The 12228-nt window shown below is 42.0% G+C and overlaps 1 protein-coding gene across 1 annotated transcript in view; it reads right to left on the bottom strand.

The window, feature by feature from the left end:
* The window catches only part of LOC126531807 (methyltransferase-like protein 25B), a 40758-nt gene that overhangs the window by 26426 nt on the left and 2104 nt on the right, over positions 1-12228 (bottom strand). Inside the window, exons 2-5 of the mRNA XM_050179535.2 lie at positions 10882-10947; positions 9620-9853; positions 5510-5612; positions 3392-3544 (exon numbers count right to left, since the gene is read on the bottom strand). Coding sequence (XP_050035492.2) covers positions 3392-3544; positions 5510-5612; positions 9620-9853; positions 10882-10947 — 556 coding nt within the window. The remainder of the gene's footprint in view (positions 1-3391; positions 3545-5509; positions 5613-9619; positions 9854-10881; positions 10948-12228) is intronic.

Genomic DNA, 12228 nt, shown 5'->3' with positions numbered 1-12228 from the left:
AACAAGGCTGTAACAGACTCCATGCGTCGGTATTTACCGCATATGAAACGGACTGCCTGTATTTGTATTCTTTCTATTTTTGCTTTCAGGACTTTCTGATGAGGGGACCACACAACACAAGCGTACTCCAAGACCGGTCATACAAAAGTTTTGTAGGTTTCTAATTTCACGTCCCGTGTAGCGCATTCCAGTTTTTTCTTTAAGAAGTATAGTTTTTGGTTTGCCTTGGAACATATATTATCAATGTGTGAGTGCCATTGCAATGTGTGACTCCTAAGTATTTGAAAGAAGCTGCATTATTCAGAGGATGGTTTCCGATGTGGTATATGAAGGAAAGTTCGCTCCTACTTGAGCGAATATGCGTAAATGTTGTTTTGCTATAGTTTATTTCCATGTCTCATATTAAACGCCACTCGTCTAATGCCTGTAAACATCTATTCAGATTAATTTGGTCACCTTAACAACTTATTGGGGAATAAATCAAACAATGATCGGCAAAAAGTTTCATTTTAACAGGCGGTTCAACTAGTGCACCGATATCATTAACAAACAACAAAGACAGTATTGGTCCCAAAACGGAACCTTGGGGAACCCCAGAGTACACACGCAATGAATTTGAAATGCAATCCTCAATCCTTACAAACTGTTGACGCATAGATAAATAGCCCTCTGTCCATTGTATTACTTCTTTACCTACTCCTCTTTTATCGAGCTTAAAAAGCAATTTACGGTAAGAATCCTATCGAAAGCTTTCCTAAAATCAACACTTATTACATCTGTTTGTAGGTGTGCATCCATGTTCAAGTAGAAATCGTGGAGTGTTTCTGTTAACTATGTCATCGTAGAAAGACCGCTCCTAAATCCATGCTGGATTGTGGAAAGTAACTCATTAGTGTCAAGAAAACTAATAATATGTTTTGCAATAACGTGTTCTAGGGCCTTGCAGCAAACTGACATCAAGGATATGGGTCGGTGATTGTTTACTTGCATACAGTTAGCATCTTTAAAAACAGGGATTACTATTGCATTGCGCCAGTCTTGTGGAAGTGAATGAGTTTCAATTGACTTCGCAAATATTATCTCTAAGTAAAAGGAAACCTATTCGGCATATCGTTTCAAAAATTCCGTTGGTAGACCATCCGGTCCGCTTCCCTTCTTCGCGTCTACTTCAAGCAGCAGTCGTAAAACACCTTCATGGCTGATAATAACTGGTTCCATTGCGGTCCTCATGTCGCCGTTCATGTATTTGTCTATCTTATCACCTTTGTCTGTTGTATAAACAGACTGAAAGAAGCGATTGAAAGTATCACCTAAGTCTTCAACTCGTGTCAGGACTTTTCCTTCATGTTCGATCTGTTCAATTTTTTCATTTCTTTCACTGAAGTAACGCCAAAATTTGTGTGGTGAACCTTTAAGAAAGTTGGCATGCATGTGATCAAAGAACTGTTTTTTCGATTTCACAAGAGCTTCTTTCATTTCAATTTTTATAGCTGCAACTTCCATCGCTCTCACTTTCTGTTTTCGTAGTCTTTTAATTTTCCGTTTCATATGAATTATGCTGCGTGTTATCCAGGGGTTTCGTTTGCGTGTTTTCTTAATACCAGTTAGAACAAAGCGCTCGACGCAAGCTATGATGCTACTTTTAAATCTTTGCCACAGTTGCTCCACAGACTAGCACTTCGATGCCTGCTCGAAGTAACTAAACTGTAATTCTAAAAAATCGATGATGGCGGTGTCATCTGCATTTTTAAAGTCTTTTACTTTTACCGGAAGAAACGGTCTCCCTAACTGCACACACTGGTCTGTATGTTTAAACACAACATTTTATGATCTGATATGCCCTCCAATATATCTCATGCATAATCTATTATGTTGTGCGATAGGAAAACAAGATCCAGTAATGACTTTGACTTTTCTGTAACCCTAGTTGGTTCTTGCACAATTCGTTCCAAGCCATGACAAAATTTTATTTCCAAGAGCTTTTCTGAACTAGCTGTTTCTGTCTCGCTGGGCAATAAACTTTGCCAGTTAATGTGCGGCAAATTAAAGTCTCCAGCCATTATCAGACTCGTGTTCCTGTTAACATGGTCAACCAAGAATTCGCTTAGCAGATCCAGAAACGCTGGTGAAGACGCAGGTGGTCTGTATACTACGCCAATGAAGTACATTCTGTTTTCGAATGTAAGCTTACACCATACACTTTCGGGAACATTACATTCAATCGTAGAAGCTTGGACGGAATTTTCAACTATGATGGCAGCACCACCACCTCGTGAACCTCTGTCCCACCTAAAGAATTTGTACCCGGAATCAAGAATGCAATCACTGCATATTCTCTCATGCAGCCATGTTTCTGTAAGTAATATTACATGGGGACTATGCGCTTGTAGAATATATTCTAATTCTGTGACTTTATTAACGATGCTACGGGCATTCTGCACAAGAATTCGTAGCTATGAGTGGGGTGGTTTTCTTGAACTGCTGGCAGAACTATTTGAGTCAAGGGATTCATGCCGGTAATGTGCACTTGCTGTTGGAGTTGTTTCGTCTTTATCGATCTTGTCACTTTGGCTTTTATACAGACGCCGTTCATTTTGCTCTTGATCCCAAACAAACATGTGTCCATTTATCTTAAGTTTATCATACACCAGTGATACCTGTGCCCCCTTAGCTCGGTCTAGTGCACTAATCTCCCACAATTTTTTTCTCAGAGCAACGGTCTCTTCTGAGTAGTCATGATTGATACTGAAAGAAGTGCCCTTTAGTTTTTTACAGTTGCGCATCACTTTCTCTTTTTCGTGATAATCCATGAACTTCATAATTAGTGGTTTTACCCGGCCTTGTCTTTGTTTACCAATGCTATGAATTCTTTCTATCGATTTAGTTACATCTCTTATTTTGCACAATGCTATTATATTATGAGAAGCTGAGAAATCTCATTACTGATGAGGCAGGGGTGCTATCTGGTTGTAGAATATGACACCAGTGTTCTGATACTGTGACCTCCGAGATTAAGCAAAACAACACTCTATTGTGCCACATGACCTCGAGTTCAGGCTAGGGCATTATTTAATGTGAGTACTGTGCAGTAAGCAACGACGGCATGGCAATGGCAGCATTTCATTGCCAATAACTGTTAATACAGGGCCCATTCCAAAACACTTTGCTGGAAAATACTCATTAGCACTACACAAAGCACTTGTAACACCATATACATTGCATGCCTTTTTTTCAAAAGTGTTGTAAGGCCCTTCTAAGTGCAATGTGCTACACAGAGAGGGGCATTAACGCACTTCGTATAGATCTAGAGAGCAAAATCAAAGTTCAGCACAGTGCAAGGCATTTGCTGAAGTCCAATCATAATGGAGAGATATGCACTTGACTGCCTTACTTGTGGTGAGCTCCTTGACAAACTTGTACTCTTCACCGCAGGCACAGGGGGAATGGTCTGGGCAGTTTCTTAGGAGGTGGCGCAGCTTCTCCACTGTGGCTGCGCTGTCATCCACTTGGAGCGTGAAGTAGTGAACATTCTCAGCACAGTCAACTACAGTGTGGTCAGAGAACAGAAAAGTGTAGCACCAGGTTTTCTTGTTGGTGCCATTTATTATGATAGAAAGAAAATACATAAATTCAAAGCACTGTGACATAATCGGGGCAATGGCTTGTACAATTAAGAGGAAGCTTTTTCTTGAGACTCTTCCCTATTCAAGTGCTGGTGAAACCAAAATGTCTTCGTTAGACAACCACTGAACTGATTTCAATGAAATTTTTTGCAGCAAAAATAAATAAAGAAAATTCTAGTGCCTGTTCGAAGCAGATTTTTATGTAGGACATCGCATTTTGCAAAAGACATTGAAAATGTGAAAATCTCAAGACAATTTCAACACAAAGTTGTGCTGTTTTGCCACAACTTGTGTATAAATGTACATGCATCGGAATTCTCAATATTGTAGCTGAGAGAGCAGTGAACCATTTGACGACAGTAAAAAAACGGAATGAATGCACCGGTGATTACGATACTCTCTAATGCGAAATTTGAGCGCATCTCTGTCCATGTTTTTATTTCGTGATATATTGGCTGGCGTGGACAATTTATCTCGTGCGGCACGTTGCAAATGGAGCAAATGCGGGGTGACTGCCTGACTAATCTGTAGATCGCAAGAGCCAGCGTGCGGGTGATGCTTGAGCGCAATTCACAGCAGCCACCGCCGACAGGCCTCCCAGACAATGCATGCTACTCTGGCACCATATCTTAGCTATGGTCGTCGCATGGTGCTTTTCTTCTGACGCTTTCACCATACCCTCCTCTGCTATCTGCCTCATGGTTCCACTCCACCCTTCTCTCCGCTTTCCTCCTCGTGTCTTTCATCCTCTGCTGTGCTTCGTGTTCACTTTCATCTTTCGCTGTGCTCGTTCGCTCGATTATGCCGACTCTCGCCACAGGAACAAGCGCCTAAGAGATGCATTCTAAAACTTGCAATAGGGTAAATGATAATGCACTTTCTTTTTTCAAGCTTGTAGCAACCCTGCTGTAACACTTTCAGGCAAAGTAGGGAGATGTTTGCATAAATATATCAAAATACAGATGGAATTTCTTTTTTCCATGCAAATGATACGGGTGACCATATAAGGCAAGGCCATGCATAAAATTTGTCAGAAAGGTAAGTTCTACTCGGAAAATATTTTTTTTTTTTACACTGTAACAAAGGAGGGCTTTACTACACACAAGAGAGTGTACGCTCCTAACATCAGGTGCAAGCGATTCTGACGATCATGTAAAGCAAGACCACGCACAAAATTTCTCTCGGAAAGGTATGTTTGCTAAGGAAAAAAAAAAAAGCTTTACGCTGTAACAAAGGTGGGCTTCACTGCACACAACTGCGTTTATGCTACCAACTTTGCTCTTCAATGGCTCCTTGCACCATCTGATGTTATTTACAACTAGCACAAACTAAAGCACGCTATCTGGAAGTAGTGCATAGCAATACAGGAGCTCAAATCGTCTTCAGACCTGCAGGAAAAACGAAAAAGTGCTGAATGAGCTGGTCTCGTCGTTTGTCTTTTTTGCAAGTTTGCGCTTGATGAGCTGAGCTCGTCTTCCATATTTAAAGGGTTAACATGTATCCTGTGACATTCTAGCAGCTCTTGCATGACTTGCATAATTCTTTTTTCACAAAATAATGGTATCTGAAACGGTAATATCATAATTCCTAAATTCTGTCTTTTGTTGAGTTTACACAGCAGGTTTATCCACTTAGTGCTTTAAAATAATATCCTCATCAGATGAATCTAAACGTGCTCACTAAATAACAAAATTTTAAACACCCACACTTGGCAACTATTTAATCGCACAGCACTAGCAAGTCACCATCAGCTCACTCAACATAATAAGGTAGTGCGTATGCTGTGTTGTGATTTTTAACTGCTACCATCCAGTGCCACACTGACTGTTATGAACCAATTTGAACTGTTGCGACCCGGGATGTTAAATAACACTGAGACCACCTACAATGTCGTAGGTGCTCTTGGGCCTTGAGCAAGTAGGAAGCGTCACAGTCGATGCCAAGGACCGTGAACCCATACCTGTGGTGCAGCACCCTTGCCAAGTGGCCCTGTATGCACACAAGCCAGGCACTGTTCAAAGGACAAGCTAGCATCTGAACAGTGATGCATTTTACACTATATGCATGCCAATTCAGTATGGATATGGCCAACTTCAAAAAAAGAAATCGTTTTTGTTAGTGTACAAACAATATAAACATTTTGTGCAGCTGCATTAGGCCAATGTGGCCCTGTAATACTGGACACTCCTGCTCAACTCTTACTGTTTGCAGATTGGCTTTGCATTACAGATACACATGCATGCATTTCAATTAATGAATGTGGTCTATGAACAGCTGAGCTGCTTGATAATGAAGCACAGTCTAAACAGGTAAGAAATGTTGTAATATTAAATTTTGATGTACTTATTTATTGTGTGCCCTATCCTGTATAGGGCCTGATGAGGCCTACAGTATTGACAAATAAAGAAAGAAAAAGCATCAGTACAAGGAATAAAAATGACAAGACACAAATTGTTTTAAGATAAGATGTAGGTTAGAGAATTCAAATGTTGCAGAAATAAAAATATGTCAGGAATTATGCAAGTCTGACTTGAATTTTATGCAAGAAACACAAGATTATTGTACAAAATCAGAATGCATGAAACTTTGAATAAAGTGTGTGATTGCAATATTTTTAACGGACCTCAAGTGAGGCAATGCTGAAAGCTTCCAGCATGTGTTCATAATATCTGCTTCCCAAAATGCGATAACACAACAAAAACATAAATGCTCTTTGAATATTTTCACGATATACGTAAGGTAATGGTAACTGCTTATTTATTAACCCTTCAAGTGCCATGCAATTCCAGCATTTCCGCCCACTGTGTGCTGGAGTTTTTTTCAAGGTGAGCCAATTCAGTTTCTCTTTAAGTAACACATTAGCAGGCTTTAAATCGAAATCATACTTATTGGAAATGTGTTGGTGAACATTTTATAAATTGTCTTGATCCCAGTGCTAAACAAACAAACAAATTCAACAACAATTACGATACTCCCTAATGCGAAATTTGAGGGCAGCTCTAGTGTGCTTTCATTTCGCGATATATTAGCTGGCGTGCACAATCTGTCTCGTGCGGCATGTTGCAAACGCAGCGAGTGTGGCACGACTAATCAGGAGTGCAAGAGGCAGCACGTGGACGACGCGTCGGAGCGATTCACAGCAGCCACCGCGGACAGACCTCTGCTCCTGCACTTTGCTTCCATATGTGGTAACGGTGCCATCATCTGTGAACAGACGATGTACGCTGCTCTGGCACCATCTTGTAGCCACTGTTGCCGCAGGTCCCGCCTTGCGTGGCACTATGCTTTTCTTCTCACGTCGCCATGCCCTCCTCCTCGCACTCTCTTCGCTACCACCCTCTTTCATCACCTGCTGCACTCGCTCGCCCAGTTACACCAAGGACGCCAACGGTCGCCATAGGGACGGGTGCCTAGGAGCTGCACTCTAAAATGCAGTGTTATACTATGATATTAAGTAGAGTATTTAGCATCTTACTAAGGAAAAATTGAATCTGAGTAATTATGTTGCAAAGAAAGACACTTTAAGTTTGTTTTGTGCACACCAGGAGACCTTTCTTGAAGATATTCCTTGAAACATGGAACCACGCAAAGTGGTATGTCAGCTGGTGCCTGTGCATATTGGTTTTCCAGGTGGTTCTACAAGCGAAATGGCCTCTTTGTCACTATCATTATGAACACATCTCATTGTCACTACACTGGAGTCCTCTGGATCAGAGTTCATAAGCTCTTGAGTTTTGGAATCGCCCAAAGATAGCATGGGCTTTTTGTGCTGGTCCACGAAGTTGAAGTTCATTAGAAACCCACCATGAGAGCAACACCAACTGATAGCCTTTTTTGGATCACTTGTCACATATAAATGAAAGCGGCCATTATATTACCATGTCATCTGCCAACTTATGTGCAGATGATATGGCCAGTACACAGGGGTTTCATGATAGTGGTTTATCTCAGGCATGGTGTGGTGTGTGCACAGGTGCCTGAACAAAATGTATGACTAGTTGTGTTCATTTCACGTGTCAAACACAAAGGTAATGAACGCAGATTATCTGTCTAGTGTCTGTGATTTTTTAGTTGATGGTATCTCGCGAAACTGGCATGCTGAGATATGTGGAGAGGAATAATCGATCTCAATATAACGAAGTTGTACTTGCTGCGAAAAACTTCGTTAAAACGCGAATTTCGTTAATTTAGTGGTTTCCAAGTTTCAATCGTAAAAATAATTTTACAAATTCCCAGAACATTCCTGGTGCATGCTATCTTGTCAGTAATTACTTATAAACAAATCGCAAGAAGGTCGGGCCACAATAGCGTGGTTACAAGCCCTAGTGCGTGCAGTGCAGCTTGCACCAAGAGAAATGCATTGGTGTGGCTCACGGCACCCAAGATTAGCATGTTGCATCGCTGTAAATCCTAGACGCTATGGCTGACTACGCTTAATGCCCACAGCCGTCATCAGATGACACCCTCGCATAAATAACAAAAGTGCAAAAAGATATATATCGTACTTAAAAAAAAAAGAAATGTTGCCATTTTGCCAGAAATGTGGAGCTTTCATGGCGATAGCAGGCAACTACACTAGATTAATGTTTGTAGTTTAATCGGTGTCATGCACGCTGAGCCAAAGATCTCACTTGATGACCAAGAAGACTCGCTGTCACAACGTGAGCAAACGCTTCGCACTGTGCCTCGGAAACTTAAGATTACGCGACCAACAGCACTAGACGTGTGGGAACAAAACACGCATGAGGGCACTAGACATCCTGACTCACCTTTGCACTTGCTGAAGACTACCTCCAATGGTGCGCGGCCCACATATGGACAGCCATGCACAGCTACAGCAAAAGTGGAGGAGAGGAGACATGCGTGCCAGGGGAGTGGGTGGAAAGGTGCGTGTCCCCTGCCCCCGTTCTCGCTTCAACGCACACTGCTTGATCACGTTAACGTGCGCTCGCCCCTTCCTTAGCTCCCTTACGCTGAAGGAGTCATCAGCTCATGTTTCTCCGTACTCGGAGCATGCCATGGCCTCCGCAAGTTGTTATGTGGCGAATGGCACAGCGCTATATCCTGCATACTGCATCCCAGCATGCACACTTCGACGGCTGTTTTTTCCTCGGATTACATTTTCATAAATTTTGCTAGATTTACCAAGCATACAGGCTCCAACTACATGCCTGAAGTGGTCAAAAACTTTGTTAAATCGAAACCCTGTCATGAAATTACTATGTTAAATCACGAAAAAATAGACGGCTTTCAATGGGCCTAAGATCGGGAAATAAAGCTCGTGCATTACATCGCAAATTTCATTAAATTGAGGTTTGTTATGTCGAGGTCTGACTAACTGCAACCCAGAACTATATAGTGCAGTTTTTTTTTTTCTTACATACACCTAGATGGAAGAGTGGCGCAGCCCTGTTGTTGTATGCCTGCAATATGCCAGTAAATGAGAGCTTCATATTAACATCTTTCTTGAACAGCCAGGACGCCTTGAAGACTTGCCTGACATCCAGTGTTTCATCTGTCACAGTGGTCAAGCTAGTACTAGCTAGAACAGTCCTTGAGATGCTACGTTTATGTTCATATAATTTTTTTAATTGAACACAACTGCATGCATATGCTACGACATACAGTTATATCAAAAGTGAACCATACCTCCAGTGGGTCAATAAACTTGTAGGAAAAGCAGAATGGTCTGCACTACTTGTGCACTGGTTTTAATCAAACACTTCGGTTTTATGCATTTATTCGATATGAATAAAAGACATACATGCAAGATGTATTACTAGAGAACCAAAACTCTTTATGAATACTTTTAAGAATGCATCATTTGCAATGCTATCACCATTTCTTGGGCCTGGCCATGTTCAGAACAAGCCAAATATTCCATGTTCAGGGATTTTCCTGGTGTCACATTGCCCTATAAAGAAACTTGCACAGGCTAAGAAACCAGTTTCCCTCCTGGTGGTATTGTAAGAAAATGCACAAGAATTACTGCTTACCAAACCAGCACCAATATCTAAGACCCTTCCGCATTGCACTGCAATGCAAGTGTCTGCCACCAGAGTGGCAAGCCACTCCAGCTCCAACTGCTTCTTGGGTGTCAGGCCTTGACGCCAAGCAGGGGGCAGGACTGTCTTCTTTGCAACCAGCTCAGAAGGTGGCTCCAGAAAGCGAGCTTCTCCCAGTTCCACAGCACGAGATACAAAAGACTGAAGGCTGGAAGGCCAATCACTCTGTGAAAAGAACCATATAATGCTGACCCTGTTAAACCGTAGCAGATTTTACATACAAGTTGCTCTTTTTTGCTTTCCAAGTGGTCAGGGAGGCAGATAGTACAAGGCAATTTTTTTAAAATCTTTGTAGAGTTAGAGAAATACATTACATTTTCACTCCAAAAAATAAGAAGTTACAGTGATGTTTCACTTCGTGAACGTGGGTTACGCGCAAGCATGTGGGTGCTATTCCGTTTTCGTGCATTTCGCATAGAATGTTTCAAAATGCTTTAATTGTGTATAAATGCGGCAATTTTTTCAAGGCTTATTTTTTATTTTGTAAGTTTTATGTCCGTTTTTCGATTTTCGCGAAGTGTAAAGTGCCAAAAGATGGTAAGGCAAAGAAATGCAGTCATTAATATTTCAAGCAATTTTGGTAGTATAGCATTCACGTTATTAATTTTCCCTTTCTTCCTTTTCTCAAGTCTCCTGGGCACGGCAAACCCGCTTTTTGCCGGACTTGTTCAGCTCGTGCCCAGCGCTTGATGACGACTTCGGGATTGGTCGACTTGCGCTCCGCCTGCCACCCTTGCGTCGCTGCTCCGTCCTTCTAGCTCAGCCTCTCGATCACGAGACGCACCGGGTATGTCACGTCCATAGCACACACAGAACCCGTAGCAACTGCCAGAGGAGGTCAACCCAGCATGTCTCTACCTACCCTCCTCCTCCGCATTGCTTTGCCTTCTTTTACCTTCCCCACTTTGCTCAATGCCACATAAACTTTCCTCTAGGTGGTGTTGCTTTCCCGCACACTTGGGGTGCCTCAATGTGCACAATCAAACTTCTTTGTTTTTATTCCAGACATTCAATTAGTTCATTAAAAGCAACTTGATAACTTTTCTCTTTTTGATTTTGCCTTTAAGGCAAACCTTTTCTTTTTACTGTGGGGTAAACTTTTCTTTGTACTTAAATATTGCTACATCCCACTGCAGCTGGAGCTGCATTTAAATTCAACCAAATTATTGATGCAATTAGTTAAGCCAGCTTACCTTGATTAGTCCAAAGGGCACCTTGCCAAGTTCTTCACCAGAAAGCTTGTCTAGGTGATTCACCCACTGTAAAATGAACCAATGCAGTCAGATTAGCACTTGGTGACATATTTACATTGCATCTGTGAAGCCATGTCACTTGCCAGACAACTCAAACCATCAATCTTATCTTCTCCAACTGCCAAATTTGTGCTGAAGTTAGGGGCAAACACAGGGCAGCGTCCACGGAGGGCCCCTCATCAGAGTATGCAGAAACAGAGGGGAGGCTCAATGCATGCTCAGTACTGTGAGTGCTAAAGTGCCAGCCTTCTCAGGGGTGGGATAGCTCTGCCAATGGCTGCAATGTGCCTCAGGCTGCGCCTCACCCACACTGTGCAAATAATTCTGAAGCAGTAAGGAGGCAGCTTAAGGAAACTAAAGAGCCTTCGGTTTCAGAACTCTACACTGCAGTTATACATTTTATCTATTTCCATGCTATGTATACACTTGCAGTGCACCATTAAGTTCTTTCAAATGTTGTTAGTAACTTATAATTCAATATAACGAATTGTTGGATATAATGACATCAACAAAATATTTCTCGCCGATATCAGCATGTAATGAATATATGCCTAAAACAAATACTGGATATAATTTAGGTATTGCCGTGTTGGAAGAAGAAAAGGAGGTGAATGTTGGTCGCACACAGATCTAGCCTTGCTGGAATCGCTGGCAATTGATATGCTCCAGCATTGCCTTCCGGCACTTTTAATAAACCTATAATGTATAGGTACATTGTTCCGTGTAGCCTCAATCAGTGCACAGTGCAAAACGCACACACAGGCGATGCACACAGGGATGCAGAGCAGAGCACAAGCGGTAGCTTCTCAGCCTTCCAGCACACAGTACCATGTGAGCCCGCCTACTCCTATGACACAACACCGTGAAATGAGTCTGCTAAATGTTACCGCTCACAACTTACATCCACATCACCTAGAAACTCCAGTAGGAGCCAGAAAACCTCCTGCCTGAATGTCCAGTGTCCTTGCAGAAACAACAGTCCTTCAAAATTACCATGTGGGGTGCCTCAACACTGTAAAGCCAACTTACCTTGACTGCAATACTGTGCAAAAGCAAAGGCCTTTTGGCTGGTTTGGCCAGGCCTCAGAAGCAGTTACAAACTATATGAAGGAGCAGAGTTCAGAGTGACATACTTTTCTGAGCTGTGTATCCTGAAGAAAAAATGAAAATGTGCCCTGTTCACCTCAAGCTACCCTTTTGAGCTAGTGTAGGCACACATCGGGTATTTGCAATTCATGTGATACAGTGAAATATGTGGAACATTTGATCCTCTCCTGCTGGCTATTT

The sequence above is a fragment of the Dermacentor andersoni genome, chromosome 5 (assembly GCF_023375885.2).
Source record: "Dermacentor andersoni chromosome 5, qqDerAnde1_hic_scaffold, whole genome shotgun sequence".
Taxonomy (NCBI): domain Eukaryota; kingdom Metazoa; phylum Arthropoda; class Arachnida; order Ixodida; family Ixodidae; genus Dermacentor; species Dermacentor andersoni.
Note: the sequence above shows the minus strand (reverse complement) of the source record. Positions and strands in the feature narration are given on the sequence as shown.